Source organism: Thalassophryne amazonica, chromosome 2 (genome assembly GCF_902500255.1).
Source record: "Thalassophryne amazonica chromosome 2, fThaAma1.1, whole genome shotgun sequence".
In the NCBI taxonomy this organism is placed as follows: domain Eukaryota; kingdom Metazoa; phylum Chordata; class Actinopteri; order Batrachoidiformes; family Batrachoididae; genus Thalassophryne; species Thalassophryne amazonica.
Genome location: NC_047104.1, coordinates 32,450,765 through 32,470,917, shown reverse-complemented (window position 1 = coordinate 32,470,917; position 20,153 = coordinate 32,450,765). Strand labels below are relative to the sequence as shown.

General features: G+C 42.9%; 1 protein-coding gene across 1 annotated transcript in view; it reads left to right on the top strand.

Annotated features, from left to right (window-relative positions):
• kcnq1.1 (potassium voltage-gated channel, KQT-like subfamily, member 1.1) overlaps positions 1–20,153 on the top strand; it is a 298,840-nt gene that overhangs the window by 169,593 nt on the left and 109,094 nt on the right. Inside the window, exons 11-12 of the mRNA XM_034184774.1 lie at positions 3,434–3,490; positions 8,608–8,737. Coding sequence (XP_034040665.1) covers positions 3,434–3,490; positions 8,608–8,737 — 187 coding nt within the window. The remainder of the gene's footprint in view (positions 1–3,433; positions 3,491–8,607; positions 8,738–20,153) is intronic.

Here is a 20,153-nt window from a genome sequence, read left to right as displayed (position 1 = left end):
AGCTTCGTTCGTGCTCATTCGTGCTAAGTGTGATACATGATCACTAGGGGTGAGATATCTCCTCATATGATATGCATCATGATACACACACACACTCATCTTCAACTGCTTAGTCCAATCAAGGGCCGCGGGAAGCTGGAGCCTATCCCAGCAGTCATAGAGCGCGAGGCGGGGTACACCCAGTGCAAGACCCAGTCTGCCGCAGGGCCACAAACACACAAACAAATTCACACCCACTCGCACACCTATGGACAATTTAAGGATTCCAATCCACCTAACCTCGCATGTCTTTGGAGGTGGGAGGAAACCGGAGCACCCGGAGGAAACCCACGCAAACATGGGCTGAACAAGCAAACTCCACACAGAAAGGCCACAGGCAGGAATTGAACCCATGACCTTCTCGCTGTGAGGCAACAGTGCTAACCACTAAGCAACCATGCTGCCCGCATCATGATATATGAGAAACATAATTCAGCAAATATTACAATTTGATACTACAATATGTTGTGATTTTTGCTTTTTGCAAGACTGTGGGGGAATGTCAAATTATGCACTTCTTGAGCTTGTATATAATAAATCACAATCAAACAATGCACATGATATTTTCAGGGGGTTTTTTTTCTCTCAAGAGAACCATACTGCACATTTGGTGATTCAATAATTAAAGCACATTTTGAAGCAAACTGCCTGCCATTGTATTTTAAGCACACATTTAGCTGCATGAAAAGTTTTAAATATAGTTTATTAGCATTTGGAGGTGATGGTCTAGTGGTTAAACTGTGGGCTTGAGATCAGAAGATCCTCAGTTCAAATCCCTGCCAAAGCAGGAAAATCACACAGGGCCCTTAAGCAAGATCCTTCTCTGAGTTGCTCCTGGTGTGCAGTTGAGCGCTTTGCATCCACCGCTCTGACATCGGTGTGAATGTGAGGCATCTTTATAAACTGCTGTGAGCTTCTAATTCAGGTAAGTGTAAGAATTGTTCAGTTAATGATACAAGCACCAAATTTGGTCTAAATACTTCTGAGAAGTCCTTTTTTTTCAATATTTTTGGGTGTATAATGTTGAAGTCATTGTTTCATCTGTTCAACAGTCCATACTGTATGATTCTAGTCTTCATGCACTGATATGGGAGCAAAGCAAACACCATCACAGAAAATCAGTCTGTGTGCTACCCTTACCTAGTTTAACACGCAAGCCAAAGTGGTTTACTGAGGTGTGGTCACGTCTGTGCACAAACAACTATATGAACCCATATGTAAGAGTTAGTTCATCAGTGAGGACTAGTGTTCATCCCAAGGACATAGCTGATTTTAAAAGCAAAAATATTACCTCTACTACTAAACCCTTACACCCCAAACACTATAGCATGTTCTGCAGCATGCACATTGTACAACATGCATGCATACTTATTAAAAACATATACAATCCATCTAAAAATATGAAAATATTGCCTAAAGTTAATTTCAAATCCTGCCCTATTCCACAGTAATATATTAAACAAATGCAACATTGAAATAAACCAGAATATGCAAATATATCAGAAATTTTGAAAAAACAACCACCGTCTTGACAAATGAAGTGGCTAATGGCTTTTCTGAAAAAAAAAAAAAATAGATGAAGAAGTAGCATTGTGCAGGGACACCACAGCAAATCAAGTACACCCCCGCATCAGGACTTTGAACATTTTATACCAGATGTACTTCCTGATGCTCCAGTGGATAGAAATGATGCTCAAACAATACAAATTATATTTTCAGGGGTTTTCCTAAGTGGTCTCCCAGCCAAATACTAATCACAATCCCCTCTGCTTACCCACTGAGATCTGACTGTATCAGGTATATACAGAGCAGACTGGCTACTTGGTTTTACCAGTGTAATATCCCATAAACATGTCTGCCACCTGCTGGATGCTTAGTCAATACAGGCTTGATTATGCATTTGTAGCCATAAGTAATGACTGAATCATCAGCTTTTAGCACAGGCATTTCCTTTTGATACAGATGACAGAAAAATATTCCAGCAAACCACTAGCAAATACTTCACAAAGTTGTGCAACAGTGTTTCAAGTTTGTGATCACTAATTAGCAGTGCAGACAAAATGTTTTTATATAATGGCTGAGTGGATCTTTGTCATTTGATTGGTGGCTTGTACGTCACGTGACATGGATTATTCACACCATTTGCCATTGTGTTTCACTGACCGTGCAATATTTCTTTTTTTTGCCTGCAATTTTGGCGCTACATGAAATGTGCTATTGCATGCCCCGACTGCCGCGCATGCTCACACTACTGGGGGCAGTGTTTAGCGAAACATGGCAGAGTTTGTTTTGCTGACAAATGATGATTTGAAGGAGCTAATTGATGGTGCTAATTCTTCTAACACAAAAAACAAATACGCTATGCTGTAAGTTGTCTGAGCTGTAAGAGCTGTTAGGATGAAGAGGATGAAGTTAGGGTGAAAAGCTGGACAAATTTCTGACGTGATTTTTTTGCTGGACTGAGGAAGTACACAAAGTCAGTGCACGGCAGCACGGTCTACATCGTCAGAATTATTTTTGAATTATCCAACTGTTTTTCCAAGTTGACTAAGAACAATTTTGGAACTAACTACTAAGTTTGTGTTGGACTGTTGACATCAAAGCATCAGTGACAAACACTAAAATGTAAGTCCCTTTTCTGTTGTTTATAAATTAAAAAAATATCAAATGACAAGGATCTATTTTTGCCGTTATATAAAACAAATAATGAATGTTTTTTTTTTTTTCATTCTTTCAATGGAATGTATATTTAATTTGGTGAAAGCTACAACATACCATTCAATGAGGTGACATTCATTATTTGTATAGTATATCACTGCTAGCCACACGCCATAACCATTCTTTACTTCTCCTTTTACTTTTTCATTCTTTTGTATATTTCATCCTGCATTTTGTCCACTTCCATGGTATCATTCGTAATCTTCCATAATCCTTCCTGCTAACCATTAGCACGTGGCATGCACCTCTATGGGATATTACATAGATATTATATATTTGGCTTTTTGGATTTTCAATTGGACTGGTGCATCAAAGTTCATCAGATGTGAAAGCATTTGTTCTCATTTCTTCCCATTTTAATATGAAGAGTTACAAGATGAAAACATTTAGTGTTTTTGAGTTATTGTGTAAACAACCTGGAGGGGATTCATTAATTTATCTCTATAGTCACTCAATGGATTTTACAGGATACATGTCAGGACTTTTTCTTCATATTATGTGATTTTCCAAGTTCATATTAACCACAGACTGTCTGCCCCCCCCCCCCCCCCATGTAAACCCATAGCACAAGCACATAGTACTGCCTCATCACTCCAAAGTTTTGTTTTTTGTTTTGTTAGAATCACACTGTTGCAAAATGGATTCTGCATTTTGTTTCTCTTCATGTGTGCTTCAGATCGCCAGCAGTCTTGGACATCTTTGTCTTCTCTTCAGTTCAGCTCACCATCTCCAGGTAGAGTATATCTGAATATGAAGATTGTTCTCCTTAATGTTTGTCTGCAAATGATGGTCACTTCAGATACTGAATGGTTTTCTGGACACCCCCCACTCCCCCACCAGACTACCCCAATGAAGCAAAATTGCACATTTCAGAGTGGGCTTTGATTGTGGCCAGCCTAAGGCACACCTGTGCAATAATCATGCTGTCTAATCAGCATCTTGATGTAGACAAATTTGTGAACAATATTTGAAAGAAATAGGTCTTTTGTGTATATCGAAAATGTTTTAGATCTTTGAGTTCAGAATAGAAGCAAAAACAAAAGTGTTCCATTTATATTCTTGTTTCGTGTAATATATTGTCCAATGCTTTGTTTCTTCATGGAATATAAAAATCCTTATGTTAAGTTACAGTACAGACTGTGGTGTGCACACATGTGTTAGACTGAACTTTTGTCTATTATTAAACTTGTGTTTCACAAACAGAAAAAAAAGGTATAACTTACACTCTGGTGCAGTATATACTGTATGGTTCTGTGCAGGTGTAACATGTAATGAGGAAAATTCAGTGATTAAAAAACAAATGTATTTGATACATGATGTGTGTGTGTAATGGAAAATCACATGAACCTGGCACATTAGACTGAGTTTAGACTCTGTAATGTTACTCATGGTTGGAGGCTCTCGCTTTCTTCTGGCTTTCTTCCCAGGTACAAATTTTTCTTATCGTAATCCAGAAGAAATTGTGCACATATATGACACCTGCAGAACACATCAGGTCATCATGTTCCCACAATGAAGAGACCTTCTGAATCATATGTCAATGAATATTTGCAGTAATACACATGAAGATATCTAGAAGCTGAATTGAAAGCAGCAGGATTTCTTCCAGTCATCACATTTATACGGGTTCTTCTGTCTGAAGTAAACAGGTCTGGACACTTTGGAGGGTGATGTTGTTTTGAATCATTAAAGTTAATATTCTGTTAAGTAGCTTGCTGGCTGTGCTGCTCTTGGTGGGTTCCTGTAGTAGGCTTGGCTTTCTTTGAGATGCATAAATGTGTGGTTTCTTTTACAGCCCTCTAAAAACATCTGTCTTCCCTCAGAGTGTCTTTTGTCCTGCAGGTAAAAGTGCAATGATGAGTCTTGCCCGGAGGTGGTGCATCATGTAGGATATAAGAAGCTCCCTTGTATCAAGTCTAATCCCTGGCAATTTCTCCACAAGATTAACAGCAATTTTCTTAGTGATCGAGAGACAAAGAGGAGTAAAGGACACAGATTAATAGAGAGCACAAAGGAGATATTAAGGAGGAGGGTTGAGTGAAGCATGAGTCAGTGTGTGCTGTCACTGCGTAATTTATGGTTTGACAAGATGTCCCATTCTCCACCCTAATCCATAAACATTAACATCCAACTGTGATTTAAGAGCTGCAATTATTGATTGTCTTTGGTACCATGTGAAATTCGATCAAAATGATAGGGTCATACAGTGTAAAACTAACAAATTCAACAGACATCAATTAAAGTCTGCTTCTGTCTCTTAAGGCCCCACTTGCACGACTTTGATGCACGCTCTTGCACGTCCTGTGTCATGCAGGAGAGTAAACTCATCTTTAACGGGTGCAGACTGAACACGAGAGGGGCGTCGATGTGTGCAATTGCACAAATACAATTTTGAAATGTTCAAAAAATCTTTCACGCATAAATGTTGTGGGCCAACACTACTACTTGCCAACACTACGTGCAGTTTGTCAAGTCGAGTAAAGAAGAAGTGAACAGTGTGAGTGATTGTGTGAGTGCGCTGCATCAGAGCGCAGCTCATCTGAACGATTATGACAAGATGTTAAATCTCTCATAATCATACTTTTTTACAGCTGCACACAAGAAGGATAGAACATGCAACTGTTTTACCAAGTCATGACAATTTCACAAATAATTACCTTTGTAGACAGCTCCAAATGCTTTCTCCAACTCGTTCAGCGCGCGAGCGTGCACGTGAGAACAACTCTGGCTGGAGCATTCCTCTGTGATTCAGGAAGCAATTAGAGTCATTTTCAACAGACAATTCACAGACAAAATGAATCTGCTACATAATAATTATTTGATATAAGCAGCATCCAGCTGGGAACACAGCGGGTGGGATCGTCACTATGACGTGCGTGCAAGTGCGTGCACCAAAGTCAGGGGCTTTATGTGGATACGTGTTCATCAGATTGTGATGATGAATTTGACTGAAGCAAACAGGTAAGATTATATTTTCTCAGTGTGTGAACGAATCAGTCTGTTTCCATGAGGACTGCAGCTTTCAGCCAATTAATGGCCACCATTAATAGACATATTTAGACTTATGAGTAAATTACAAGAAACGTGTCAACAATTGCATAACTTACCTACAACTTATGTCCTGCATGTGCGGGATGTATGAGTCAAACGGCATAGGGTGAAAATTTTCAACATCCCCAAAATTTTTGGAGGAGTTCAGCATATTAGGACATACGAGGTCTGTTAGAAAACTATCCGAACTTTTTATTTAAAAAAAAAAAAACTATATGGATTTGAAACATGTGCGCTTGCATCAGCCAAGCTTGAACCTTCGTGCACATGCATGAGTTTTTTCACGCCTGTCAGTTGCGTCATTCGCCTGTGGGCAGACTTTGAGTGAGCACTGGTCCACCCCCCGCTTCGGATTTTCATTGTCAGGAAAATGGCTGAGCGATTGGAGCAGCGCTGAACCAAATTTTTCCAGAAACTGTGAGAGACAGCCAGGTGGAAACCATTCGGAAGATTCAGACGGCTTTCGGTGAAGATACTCTGGGCGTCACACAGATTAAGGATCATTACAACCGGATTAAAGATGGCCCACAGCGGCGCAGGGCGCGCCGCGCTCCGAGCGGCCATCGACAGGCTGAAACGACCAGATCATTTCCAAAGTGAAGGCTGCGTTGATCTGGGACGTTGTCTGACGACCAGATAAATTGTGGAAGAGGTGGACATCAGCACTTTTGCGGCATATTCCACTGTTACAGGAGATTTTGTAATGAAAGATGTGCAGAGGAATTCACGCGTCGGGACGGAGCCGCTCATGTCGCACAACAAAAAGCATGTCCGTGTTGGAAGTCTCACAGGACAAGTTGTGACATCCCTTACCAAAAAGTAGTATATGCAAGTATGTTTCAAGTATACTTCCAGTTTACTTTTTGTATACTTATCAGTACTATACTAGTAAATCCGACACGGGGGGGTGGACCAGTGCTCACTCAAAGCCTGCCCACAGGCGAATGACACAACCGACAAGCGTGAAAAAACTCACGCATGCGTACGAAGGTTCAAGCTTGGCTGATGCAAGCGCACATGATTCAAATCCATATAGTTTTTAAAAAATAAAAGGTCGGATAGTTTTCTAACAGACCTTGTATACCAGTGTGCTTCAACGCACTCTTAACTTGTAAAAAAAATTACCCATAACTTATTAGACATACACCAGCATTTTTTAATGTGGTTGGCGTATGCTGGCTAAGTTGGCAAGGTGTGACAGGGCCTTAACAGGACCTAATGCTAATTATAACATTTAAATAAGTGTTGATCTGGAAAGATTTGACTTACAAGTATGTTTGATGAAACTACTGTATTTGTGTTCAAGTATTTTTACATTAGCCTGAGTGTGACATAAGGTTTAAACCACAGCAGCAATTTCACTAAGTTTGTCTTTGGTTTTGAACAGACGAAGTCAGAATAGTATGGAAAAAGTAACCCCAATACATACCCTGAGGTCTATGTTTATCTCCAAATTCCATTACATGGAGCGGATGAGAGTTTGTGACTAATTTTGAATGGGACAGTCATCCAACACAGATTATGACCACCAATCAAGGCCATTTCCCATTTACAGTTGGTTGGACTAAAGGCACCTTGAAACTTCCACGCATTTAATCCCCGCACTGCTCCAAGACTGGGAATCCAACCCAGGTTGACATATTCCTTGCCCAACTCCTTATCCATTGCGGTGCTCTAAGTGAGCGAGCGCTCTCCTCTGTGCTGTGGTCTGTTGGTGCAGCACCAGTAAGAAGAACATCTCCCGCCTGGATAAGATCATTAAAAAGGCTGGGTCAGTGGTGGGACTGAAGCTGATTCCAGTGGAAGAGGTGGTTGAGCAGAGGACTCTGTCCCGGTTAAAGGCAATTATGAACAATGCCTCACACCCTCTACGCGAGACCTTCAGAGAGAGGAGGAGCATGTTCAGCAGCAGACTGCTGTCCCAGCGCTGCACCACAGACAGACTGAGGAATTCCTTTGTGTCTCGTGCCATTAGATTGCACAACACTCTGACCTAGCAAGAGAATCCTGTGTCTTTTTATGTTTGTATAACTTTATGTTTTACAACTGACAGATTGTTTTTAATGTAATGTTATTGTATTTTAGTTCTATCTATCTATCTATCTATCTATCTATCTATCTATCTATCTATCTATCTATCTATCTATCTATCTATCTATCTATCTATCTATCTATCTATCTATCTATCTATCTATCTATCTATCTATCTATCTATCATTAAATGCCTCCTTTCAAAGTAAGAACTTTAGGCTGAGCCTTGAAGCATTTCTCTTTGATATTACAGCAGCAAGTCTCAGCTCGCTGAACTGGTCTGACATCACAGACAGCAAGTTTGCTTTGAGAGCACAGTGTCTGACCAGCTGACACAGGATGTTGCATCATGACTGCATTCAGTTGCTCAGCATGGACTGCTTGATTGCCATGCTCTTTCTGACTTTGCTAATGGTGCAGTTTGGAGTGAGGCAATGAATTTGACGCCATTGCGTGTTGTCCAATTGGCCGGTGAGACAGATGTTATTGTGATTCTGTTTATTATTATTTTCTCTTCCTACTGGCCTCCTACACTCAGCTATAGACAAGTGACACTGCGAGAGGGTGAACCAGAGATCGGCAAGACTTTCTCAATAAATGACATTTTAAAGTGCCACCTGAAGCCATTAGCAACAATCTGTGCTAATCCTGACCATAAACTCACTCCTATCTAGGAACCCAGCAACCTCGGGTCAGTTAACACAACACTGGTTAATGTTGTGCACGAACATGTTGACAGCTCCAGCCGAATACTGTGTTTGTGTGCAGTGAAGAGAAGCCCTGGCCTTTTAGAGGTCCATTCACCGAGCCCTCTCCACAGAAACTGCAGCTTCGCAGATGACATGGAGCTGGAGTTGGAGCGAGACAATGAGCTGGCGCCTGTCACCACTGTGTCACAGTGAGTTCATTAGTGTATCATTGCTATTGCATTGTTTTCCTGTTTGTGTGTGTGCATGAATGTGCATCTTTGAGGACATTTCCATGCCTTTTCTGTGATTTATAGTTAACCTTTGTAAGCCCGGAGCACTCCCATCTCTGCTGTGTAAAGATGCTCTATTAGGGAAAGGTATTTGACCTTGCTGAGGCACTTGCACAGTAAGACACTGAGAGTGATGTGAGGAAATGAGTGTTAAGTAACTGCAGTGTAATGTAAGTGCACAGTAAGTGAAACAAATGGAGCAACAGTTTTGACCCGTGGGACTTTTCTTACTAAATGGTGGGGTAATGATGGAGACATTGAATTGCATACAGCATTGTTGTTGGCAATGATCGCTGTGTGCTCTACTGTCTCCAAATACTCAACCAGCTGTTCTCATAAAGAGACACCACATCAAATACAATCCTTACATGTAGCCATGATGAAATTCTGCTACTTGTTTTCAACCCGATTAGTGAATAAACACCTTTCAGTCTATACTGTGTTCTTCCGTTTAGCAAATTTACCAGGTTTACCTTGATTAAATCCAAAAGGCACCAAAAAATACAGGCAGACATTCTGAAGTATCTTCTAAAATAAAAATTAAATCTACGAGGTTACTTCAATAAGTGCGCAGTCTCACCCAGGAGCAAACATAATTGGATGCTCAAGATGTGACTCACCACAAAGAGATACTGTAGTGAAGCTTGAACATTGGTGGACAAGTTCACTGGAGTGAAGGGAAAAGATGGTGAAAACTAGTGCAAGAACAGTTTTTTTTTCTCCTGCAATGCATTTCTGTGTTTTGAAGCACCTGTGTATGTATCTTTGCAAAATTGGCATTTTGTAGATTCCTTGCCTCAGAGGTCATCTGTATAAAGCACTGTGACTGGACAGCTGGATGAATTTGCTCATTAAAGTTCACCAAATTTTAAGTCAGCATGAATTTTCTGTGCAGACTACATGGGCAAAATCTGTGAAATCCAGAAAATCCACACTCATGCAAGTTACTTTGGCCCCTAATGTACACCAGTAGAGAGTGGGTAGCTGAGTGGACAAGGTACTGGCCTGCCAATACGTACACCCGGGTTTGAATCCTGCTCATGCTACCTGTCTGTGTCCTTGGACAGTCCACTCAGCTCTAATTGGGTACTGATCTGGGGAAGTAACCTGTGTTGGACTGGCATCCCATTCAGGGGGAGTCACAGACTCTCATCCGCTTGATGCTACGAAATCCAAAGATAAGCACCAGCCGGCACCAACATGCATCAGGACCAATACAGGCCTTACTTTTTCTATAATACAGCCTGTGCAAATCCCAGCCCAGTGTCATTGCTATTTTCCACCTGGCTGTCATTTTCATACCCAGCACATGCATCCTCTAACGTATATACGTATATGTGTCTTGCTTTAAAAATGAGTTATGGTCAGATGCAAAGCTGGTGTGCTTGTATCTTCCATGTGTCTGGTCAGCCCAGCCTCACTTTTTTTTTTCGTGCTCCCGTGACGAAATGAGTCAAATTTTCCTACTCCTACCCCAACCCTAACCTTAACCATAACCTAATCCTACTCCTTACCCCATCCTAACCATAACCACCCCAACCCCCCCCCCCCCTCACTTTAAATTTTGTGCAGCCATAACGGAATGATTTAGAATGAATTCGTGCTGCAGTGACAAAAATGAGGCACTTTTCGTCACAATATCACCACAAACCAATAAATTAATGTATATTTCGTGCTGCTGAATCATGACTTGCCGTGAGACTCGGTTGGTCTGATCGGTCTAAAGTCCAGTGCAACAGTCAGACACACCTGTTAAAAGCAGCTTCACAATGCATGTACACTCTACCTACACAGTCACCAGTCACATGTGACGCTACAATATTAATAAGATAGTAGAATATGTCCAAGGTCCTGCAGTACTCAGGTGCCCTGTGCAGGGTATTCCCCACCTCTCGAATAAAGCCCTGGTCAGACTGAATAATGAACGATGAATAATGGGCCACGTAGTATGAATTTTTATGTGCAAGTCAAGTTATTCAAGAAACATAGGAGAATAGTGATTCTTAGAGGCAGATTATTCAGCTAACGAAGCTCATCTCTGATTTTGTGAAGTTCAAATTTTAGCAAAATAGCATTGGCCGATTTGGGTACGAGGTACTAGGAGGACAAACGAGGATGTTAGAGGCATGTTAGTGGTGAGTACAAGGCTGTTAGAAGCCTATTATCCGAGGACCTGGCGGCTACGAGGACAGGACGGGCTACCTGCAACAGAGCAGGTTCCACACTGAGAAAGCCCTTGTAGCCTTTACATCTGTTTCCTGCAGTTCCTTCAGAAGAACATCATATACGTGGCTCATTATTCAAATAATCACTGAAATTTCTGACAAATCCATATATTACTCATCATTCATGGCTTTGGTGTGTTCTTCTCACATACAGAACATCTCGTCACAGCAACCATGAAAATAGAACAGAATCCTTTGGAGTACATCTACCTGACAAATTCCCCAGAACTGTTTAAAAATAAAATAAATAAAAAATAAAATAATGTTACAGTAAAATAATAAAATTTGTCCTGCCAAGATTATAACTGTTGTTTTTAGCTTTTCTGCTTAAAATTTAACATGCACAAAATTATGCACTGTGATGATTGCTACTGCATGCATTGCAAACATTCTAAAAATGACGGATACCGTAAAGTAAATTACGAAACAACAACAGACAACACCCAGAATCAGAATAGCACAAAGTAAATGATAGTTCATTTCTGACAAGAAATTAATTCGCTCAGCTCAGTGGATCAAGCACATCATTTCATCATTAAGATGGTCCTAATGGCCCCTTCACTCATAACACGAAGTTTGGTGAATGAGGCCGAGAAAAGCCAAAAAAAAACAAAAAACAAAAATGGCCAAATTGCCGAACCTCGAAAAATTCCAGCCGCTGTCAGGAGGGCCAGATGGTCGGACAGCCGTGTACGGATGCCATACCATGCTGTGGCAACGGTTTCGTGCGCGTGCACATGAGAACACGAACACAGTGCAACCATGTGACAGGTGAGATACCACATCATGCTGACACTGCACCGGAAACAATTAAATGTACAAATGTACACAAATGGAAGAAAATGTGTAAGGACCAAATAATGAGAGAGCACAGAATATAAGAACAACGAATGTACTGTTTAAATGTAAGACAATCATGTTACTGCTAATGATGCTCAATTTTTACTTGACGACTTGATGGTCTGTGTTGAAATTGAGGAAACAAATGAATTTGGTTTTGTCTGTTAAAAATTTAATTCCTGTTATAAAGACTGCTCTGAATGCTGGTGGGTTGCCATGTTGGATCCCAATTCGTATGCCAGTTTCGAGGAAGCAGTCACACAGCAGTACGACTGCTGTACGAATATTTTTGAATGCAGCATGACAGTAGTGTGACTGTTCTTGATATTTGTGCTGACCATGAAAATTTGCTGTATTTTCCTAAGTGCCACACGAATGCTGTCTGAGGAATCTGAATGCAGGTCGAATTGCACGAATGATGTTCGAATGTCCATTTGTACAGCATTCATGCTCATTCATGCTCTAGTTTGATGGGTAGGAATGTCAAGATATTTGGCCAGGATTCGACTTGCTTGAATGATTTGTACAGCCCCTTGGATGCAGTTCAAATGGTTTGAATTGTATTGCCATACAAATGTCGTATCACATTCATACAGCAGTAAGAATGCAGTACGACTGCAACTCAACTGCCGTTGGAATGTTTTCCAGCACAAGTGAAACAGGAATGTAGACTGCTGTAGGAATGCTGTGAATGCAGAATGAATTGCATGAGTGTCGTTCAAATGACCATACATGCGGCATTTGTGCGCTCATGTGACGGGGGTATCAAAGATGAGTGAGTGAGTAAAAGCAAAATCATATGCAGGTATATATTGCAATATCCCCTCCTTCCCTAAACACAACGTAATCCAACATATCATATTACATGAAAAGTACTTGTACTTGAGAAAATACATGTAGTTGGACTCAAGTACATTTTGCAGAATGTCAAAAGTACTTGTAAATGTACTTGACCCAACGCTGGGACATGCCCCAAATGGCCAATCACGCTCTGTGCCAGTCCATTTTGCAACTCCTGGTTTTAAATTCACACCAAAATTTTGTATCCAAGATGCTGTCGTGACAATGCTTAATAATAAACTGATTGTCATGTCATATTATCCTTTTGCAGCTATAAAATGTTATTATTCATACATGAAACAATTTACACATTATTTGTTCTTTATAACAAACCAAGCAGGGATTCAGTTATTTATTTTAACCTCTTAAACCCTAGAGTCCCCAAATTTGGGGACTTGCCTTGTTTTGGAACATTTGAACACTCATAACTAACCAATGCTGACACCAGCATATACTTATTATACATCAAAATGTCAAGCGAAGTCTCCTCTACAAAGGTATGCACTTCAATCACATATCGATTAACCACAGGTGAAACACCAAGCAAATAAAGACATACAGTGAGGAAAATAAGTATTTGAACACCCTGTGATTTTGCAAGTTCTCCCACTTAGAAATCATGGAGAGGTCTGAAATTTTCATCTTAGGTGCATGTCCACTGTGAGAGACATAATCTAAAAAAAAAAAAAAATCCGGAAATCACAAAGTATGATTTTTTAAATAATTTATTTGTATGTTACTGCTGCAAATAAGTATTTGAACACCTGTGAAAATCAATGTTAATATTTGGTGCAGTAGCCTTTGTTTGCAATTACAGAGGTCAAACCTTTCCTGTAGTTTTTCACCAGGTTTGCACACACAGCAACAGGGATTCTGGTCCACTCCTCTATACAGATCTTCTCCATATCTTTCAGGTTTGGAGTTTCGGCTCCCTCCAAAGATTTTCTATTGAGTTCAGGTCTGGAGACTGGCCAGGCCGCTCCAGGACCTTGAAATGCTTCTTACGGAGCCCCTCCTTAGTTACCCTGGCTGTGTGTTTGGGGTCATTGTCATGCTGTAAGACCCAGCCATGACCCATCTTCAATGCTTTTACTGAGGGAAGGAGGTTGTTTGCCAAAATCTCGCAATACATGACCCCATCCATCCTCCCTTCAATATGGTGCAGTCGTCCTGTCCCTTTTGCAGAAGAGCACCCCCAGAGTATGATGCTTCCACCCCCATGCTTCACGGATGTGATGGTTTTCTTGGGGTTGTTCTCATCCTCTAAACATGGTAAGTGGAGTTGATTCCAAAAAAGCTCTATTCTGGTCTCATCTGACCACATGACCTTCTCCCATGCCTCCCCTGGATCATCCAGATGGCCACTGGTGAATTCAAACGGGCCTGGACATGTGCTGGCTTGAGCAGGGGGACCTTGCTGCCCTGCAGGATTTTAAACCACGACAGTGGAGTGTGTTACTAATGTAATCTTTGTGACTGTGGTCCCATCTCTCTTCAGGTCATTGACCAGATCCTCCTGTGCAGTTCTGAGCTTTCTCAGAATCATCCTTATCCCACAAAGTGAGATCTTGCATGGAATCCCAGACCGAGGGAGACTGACTGTTATGTGTCGGACGCAGGACGGAGAACCGACCAGCGTTTGAAGGACCCAGTATGAAATAAGCAGAGCACGGTACAAAGGATAACAAAATTTAATGACATAACAGTGCGGTGCAAAAGTATAACAAATGAGTGCGCGCACTGGCGAGGTGGATATACGGTGCGCTCCCAGCTGCACAAACGGTCCGGAGCCAGAAACAGTTCGGACCCAAGGACCCCGCCGACACCCCCCAGGTGGCCGTGACAAACCGAGTCTGTGAAAGAAGAAACCATCATGTGAGTCCACACTCCACACACAGAGAGACCGCTCAAAGGTGTACACAAACAGCAAACACTTCCTGGCTTAATCACTAATCAGCTTCCCACCCTGCAGGCATGGAACACCCCGTTCACATTACTCACTGCAGTGGAAACTGATTAAACAACTAACATAACAGCTCAATATAATAAGGTGTGAGGGACACCACATTTACTGACTGTACTAATGTTAGTCACAAAACCTGACGTACCTCAGGAAGTGTGCTGACGAGCGTGAGACCTCACCCCCTCCTCTTTCACAGACCATGGCATCAAACCTGGACGTTCTCTGCATCCATAATGATGAGATGGCTCTCAAGACGACGATCTCACCCGTCTGGTCACAAGGTCGAGTCTCTGGCAAATACACACTGTGTACTCCAGACTTAAATGCCACCATGCTCCAATCCATGTAGATGCACCACAGCTGTGAGTCCTGACGAGCTGCACATGATCAGCCTCAGGTGATCAGGGTGAGGTCCTGATAACTCAGCCACACAGCCACTCAGTCCTAAACGCGTGCCACCTGGAAGGAAAAACAAAAGACAGAAAACAGAAGACAAACAAAAGCCAGCCAGGCACGCCAGGCACCCCAGCCACAACAGCACCCCACCCTCACGGGAAGCCTCCCGGCGACCACACAAACCTGGCCCAGGAGAAACACCCCCCTCCAGGGACCATGGCTGGAAACCGTATCTGCGTTCATCCTCCAACAGAATCTTCATCTAACAGAACGGTTGACGTCTTCTCCTCTGGCTGCATCTTTGCCTTTGTTTCTGTCAATCGATTTGCACAGGTGTGGCCAGGAGTTCTTAAACCTGTGCGGTCAGCCTTTGTCCAACCATGTTTACAGTCTGATTAGTCATAAAACAAAAAAGACAAACACAAACAACCAAACCACCCCCCCCTCCCCAGAGGACCGTCCCATCAAACCCCGGGAAGAGGAGAAAAGAAAAACAACCCAAACTTAAGCTTACACATAAAAAACGCTAACCCCCCCCCCCCCCCGACGACATGTAGGGACCAACACCCCCCAGAGGACATCCCGCCAGCTCCAGGAGTAATAACCACAGCCGAGGTCCCTCTGGGATCCAAAGTCACCCACGGGGACTCCCAGCGCCTCCCAGAGGACCGTTCCATCAACCCCAGGAGACGCCCCCCTCATGACCAACGGACCCAGCCCCGGCCATCTATGGCTAGATGGACCCACAGCCCTTTCCCCCCCAGAGGACACCACAGTCACACCCTGAGGGCGGAAACTGGGGGGAAAAACAAAAGGAGAGAAAAAAAAACAAAAAAAAAAACAACCCCAACCCCACCCCCTCGGCGCAGTGGAAACTGGAAGCACGTCCAGTGTCACCAACCATGACTATACCCCAGAAGTCAACCGGGAGGAGTGGAACAGCGGTTATGGCAGACGGCACAAAATGGCACCACCCCTCCGACTTCCAAACCAGCCACCAGCTGCGGGTATATTCCACTGCCCCAAACCTCGGCCACGCCGATGGCAGATGGCTCAAAGGCGCACTGAAGCCGGAGGTGGAACAGGGAAGCAACAAAAAAAACAACACCCCCCCCAGGTGCAGAGGTTACCTGGGAAACGCCCAGCATAACCAAACTGCACCACTCCAGCAACGCCGACAACCTACGGCTCACACGGCTGGAGCCAGAGGAGAAGAGAGGGAATAAAAAAAATACCCCAACCCCCCCCCCCCCTCCCGGGTGCAGAGGTTACCTGGGAAACGCCCAGCATAACCAAACTGCACCACTCCAGCAACGCCGACACGTACGGCTCACACGGCTGGAGCCAGAGGAGAAGAGGAGAAGAGAGGGCATAACAAAAACAAAAAAAAGAAAAAAGAAAAAACAACCCAATTACCCCCCCATCACCCCCCAGAGGACCGTCCCATCAAACCCTGGGAGGTGAAACCAAAAGAAATAAAAAAAAAAGACTAACAGACTAACATACAGTTACTTGGGTCCTGTTTATGCTCCAGACAGACTGCAGGGTCACAACCCCAGAACACTAATGGTGTAAAAAATCCCACACAAAAACCAACTCAAAAAACACCCACAAAAAATGAACCAACACAAAACTAATAAGTGATTTATACCGTTAAGCTCAAACAAATGGAACACACCTGTTCCACCTTAAGAGCATTAACGGTAATGTGACTCAGTCACCAACAGAGGGAGCCAAAGTGCTAAAAATAAAAACCCCTTTGGTAACAGAGAAAACAAACTCATGCTGCTTTTCTTGTGTGCAGCTGTGCGTAACACACAACCAAACTGTGCCTCAACTAAATTATGCCGGAGCTGACACAACAGACGCAGTAGTTATCTTCACCCAGGGAAACGGGGCTACAACTGTAACACAGGAAGCACAGCGACCCGTGCCACAGAGCTCCGCCGTGCGCGTTCACCCATTACAGACCCACTCATGCAGCTCCCGTTTAAACCTCTTATCCGGTCGAAGTGTGACGCGAAGCCGTCGCCAGTCACACTCCACCACGACCCTCGGATAAGGCACAACACAGGAACACGGCTGCAAGAGAGCTCAAATCAGTATTCAGTAATGGGTTCTCAAACACGCACCATCCGGGCGGAGAGCACCCGCAACTGATCCGGATAACATCTGAACTTCTGTTGCCGCCTTCCCGGCGCGTTACCGCCTCTGCTACCGCTGGGTCCGTGATGTTTGGCCAGAGACTACTGTTATGTGTCGGACGCAGGATGGAGAACCGACCAGCGTTTGAAGGACCCAGTATGAAATAAGCAGAGCACGGTACAAAGGATAACAAAATTTAATGACATAACAGTGCGGTGCAAAAGTATAACAAATGAGTGCGCGGACTGGTGAGGTGGCTATACGGTGCGCTCCCAGCTGCACAAACGGTCCGGAGCCAGAAACAGTTCGGACCCAAGGACCCCGCCGACACCCCCCAGGTGGCCGCGACAAACCGAGTCTGTGAAAGAAGAAACCATCATGTGAGTCCACACTCCACACACAGAGAGACCGCTCAAAGGTGTACACAAACAGCAAACACTTCCTGGATTAATCACTAATCAGCTTCCCACCCTGCAGGCATGGAACACCCCGTTCACATTACTCACTGCAGTGGAAACTGATTAAACGACTAACATAACAGCTCAATATAATAAGGTGTGAGGGACACCACATTTACTGACTGTACTAATGTTAGTCACAAAACCTGACGTACCTCAGGAAGTGTGCTGACGAGCGTGAGACCTCACCCCCTCCTCTTTCACAGACCATGGCATCAAACCTGGACGTTCTCTGCATCCATAATGATGAGATGGCTCTCAAGACAACGATCTCACCCGTCTGGTCACAAGGTCGAGTCTCTGGCAAATACACACTGTGTACTCCAGACTTAAATGCCACCATGCTCCAATCCGTGTAGATGCACCACAGCTGTGAGTCCTGACAAGCTGCACATGATCAGCCTCAGGTGATCAGGGTGAGGTCCTGATAACTCAGCCACACAGCCACTCAGTCCTAAACGCGTGCCACCTGGAAGGAAAAACAAAAGACAGAAAACAGAAGACAAACAAAAGCCAGCCAGGCATGCCAGGCACCCCAGCCACAACACTGACAGTCAACTTGTGTTTCTTCCTCTTTCTAATAAATAATCATAACAGTTGTTGTCTTCTACCTAGCTGCTTGCCTGTTGTCCTGTAGTCCATCCCAGCCTTGTGCAGGTCTACAGTTTTGTCCCTGGTGTCCTTAGACAGCTCTTTGGTCTTGGCTATGGTGGACAGGTTGGAGTGTGATTGATTGAGTGTATGAACAGGTGTCTTTTATACAGGTAACAAGTTCAAACAGGTGCAATTAATACAGGTAAAGAGTGCAGAATAAGAGGGCTTCTTAAAGAAAAATTAACAGCTCTGTGTGAGACAGAATTCTTGCTGGTTGGTAGGTGTTCAAATACGTATTTGCAGCAGTAACATACAAATAAATTATTAAAAAAAAATTAAAATTAAGTTCAACCCACAAGAGCTAACTGATCAGCTGGCTCCCTCATATGCTTTCAGTTTGCACATCCCTCATAGCGCATCCTATTTAACTGTCTCAGGTGGCATAGCTGTTTCCTTCACATGCTGAATTGGAGGTCACGGTGCTCTCTCTGTTTTTTACCTGGTGTCCAGGTTACCCACTGTTGTTTCTTTGTCTCTGTTGCATGCTCTGTTCTGTTCCCTGTGCTTGGGATCTTTGCTGCTGTATATGTATATATATGTTCATGGAGGCACAGGTAGGTGCTCCCCCTGTCCCTCCATGCACCTATGTGAAAAAGTGGGAAAGTCCCCCAAAACAGAGCTGCACCACCAAATTGATCATTGCATGAAATTAAGATTTCTTTTTGACTCAAGTGGTCTTAACTGAAATTATATCTTTGTGCTTGTGTGCTGCACTGATTCTCCATGTCCACTCTGTATGTCACCCTCAAACTGGATTGCAAAAAGATCTTGTGGTGTACATCATCATCCCTGGTGATTCTAGAGTCTGCTGGGGCCCTGAGCCAAAAAAACCCCACAGGGAACCCTGTCATGTTGTGACAGGGGTCATGTGAAATAACTGTATAATTTCCTGTTATTTAAGAATGTTTTATGCTGGTTCAAGTGGTTAGCTTTTGAAAGTTATATAGATAAGGGACTGAGATGTCAAAATAATGAAGCAATAGTGTATGCATGTAAATTGTATGTCAGACTGATTTTCACCGCTTGTTTTCGTCTTACTGTTACCACCTTGTGGAAGAATGTAGCATGCAAATGCTAAGTTTGTGATTTTAAGCAAATTTTGCATTTTTGTCTGTATTAAAAGCATGGAATATGGAAGGATTTTATGTAATGTTAAACATTAACCCTACGGAATCCAGGGTATAACTGGCCGTTTTTGACTACTTTTGGTTTTACCATCATAATTTATCTTAAAAAAAACTGTTTGGTATCATTGTTTTCAGCACAACCTTACCTATGTGACTTTACTGTTTTTCTTTCATTCTGACATACTGCACTTACACAGTAAACCAAAATTCACAGTGAAACCTAAATTCCAAATAGAAAAAAGTTTTTTTATTATTATTACTGTAAAATCTACAAATAGACACCATTTGTATAACTTAGAATGCAAATATAAAAGGTAATTTTTGTTTTTCTTTTCTGATTATAAATGCTCCAAGCAGAGAGAAGAAAAGTGAGGAAAAACCCATTCACGTGGACTACTGGTGCAATTGCGCAGCTCAGAGACCACAGCAGCTTTGACTGTGTCTTTTCTACCAAGTGTGTTGGCTTTTCCACCAAAGAATAAAGGGAAAATCATGTTTTGTTTTGTTTTTTCCCACTGTAAATGCTCCAAGCAGAGAGAAGGAAGATGAGGAAATCCACCTGTTCGCACACTCACACGCGTGCACCACTGGTCAAAGCGCTCAGAGATCGAAGCGGCTTTGACTGAGTGTGACTTTTCCTACCAAATGTATTGGCTTTCCCACCAAAGGATAAAGGGGGGATAATGT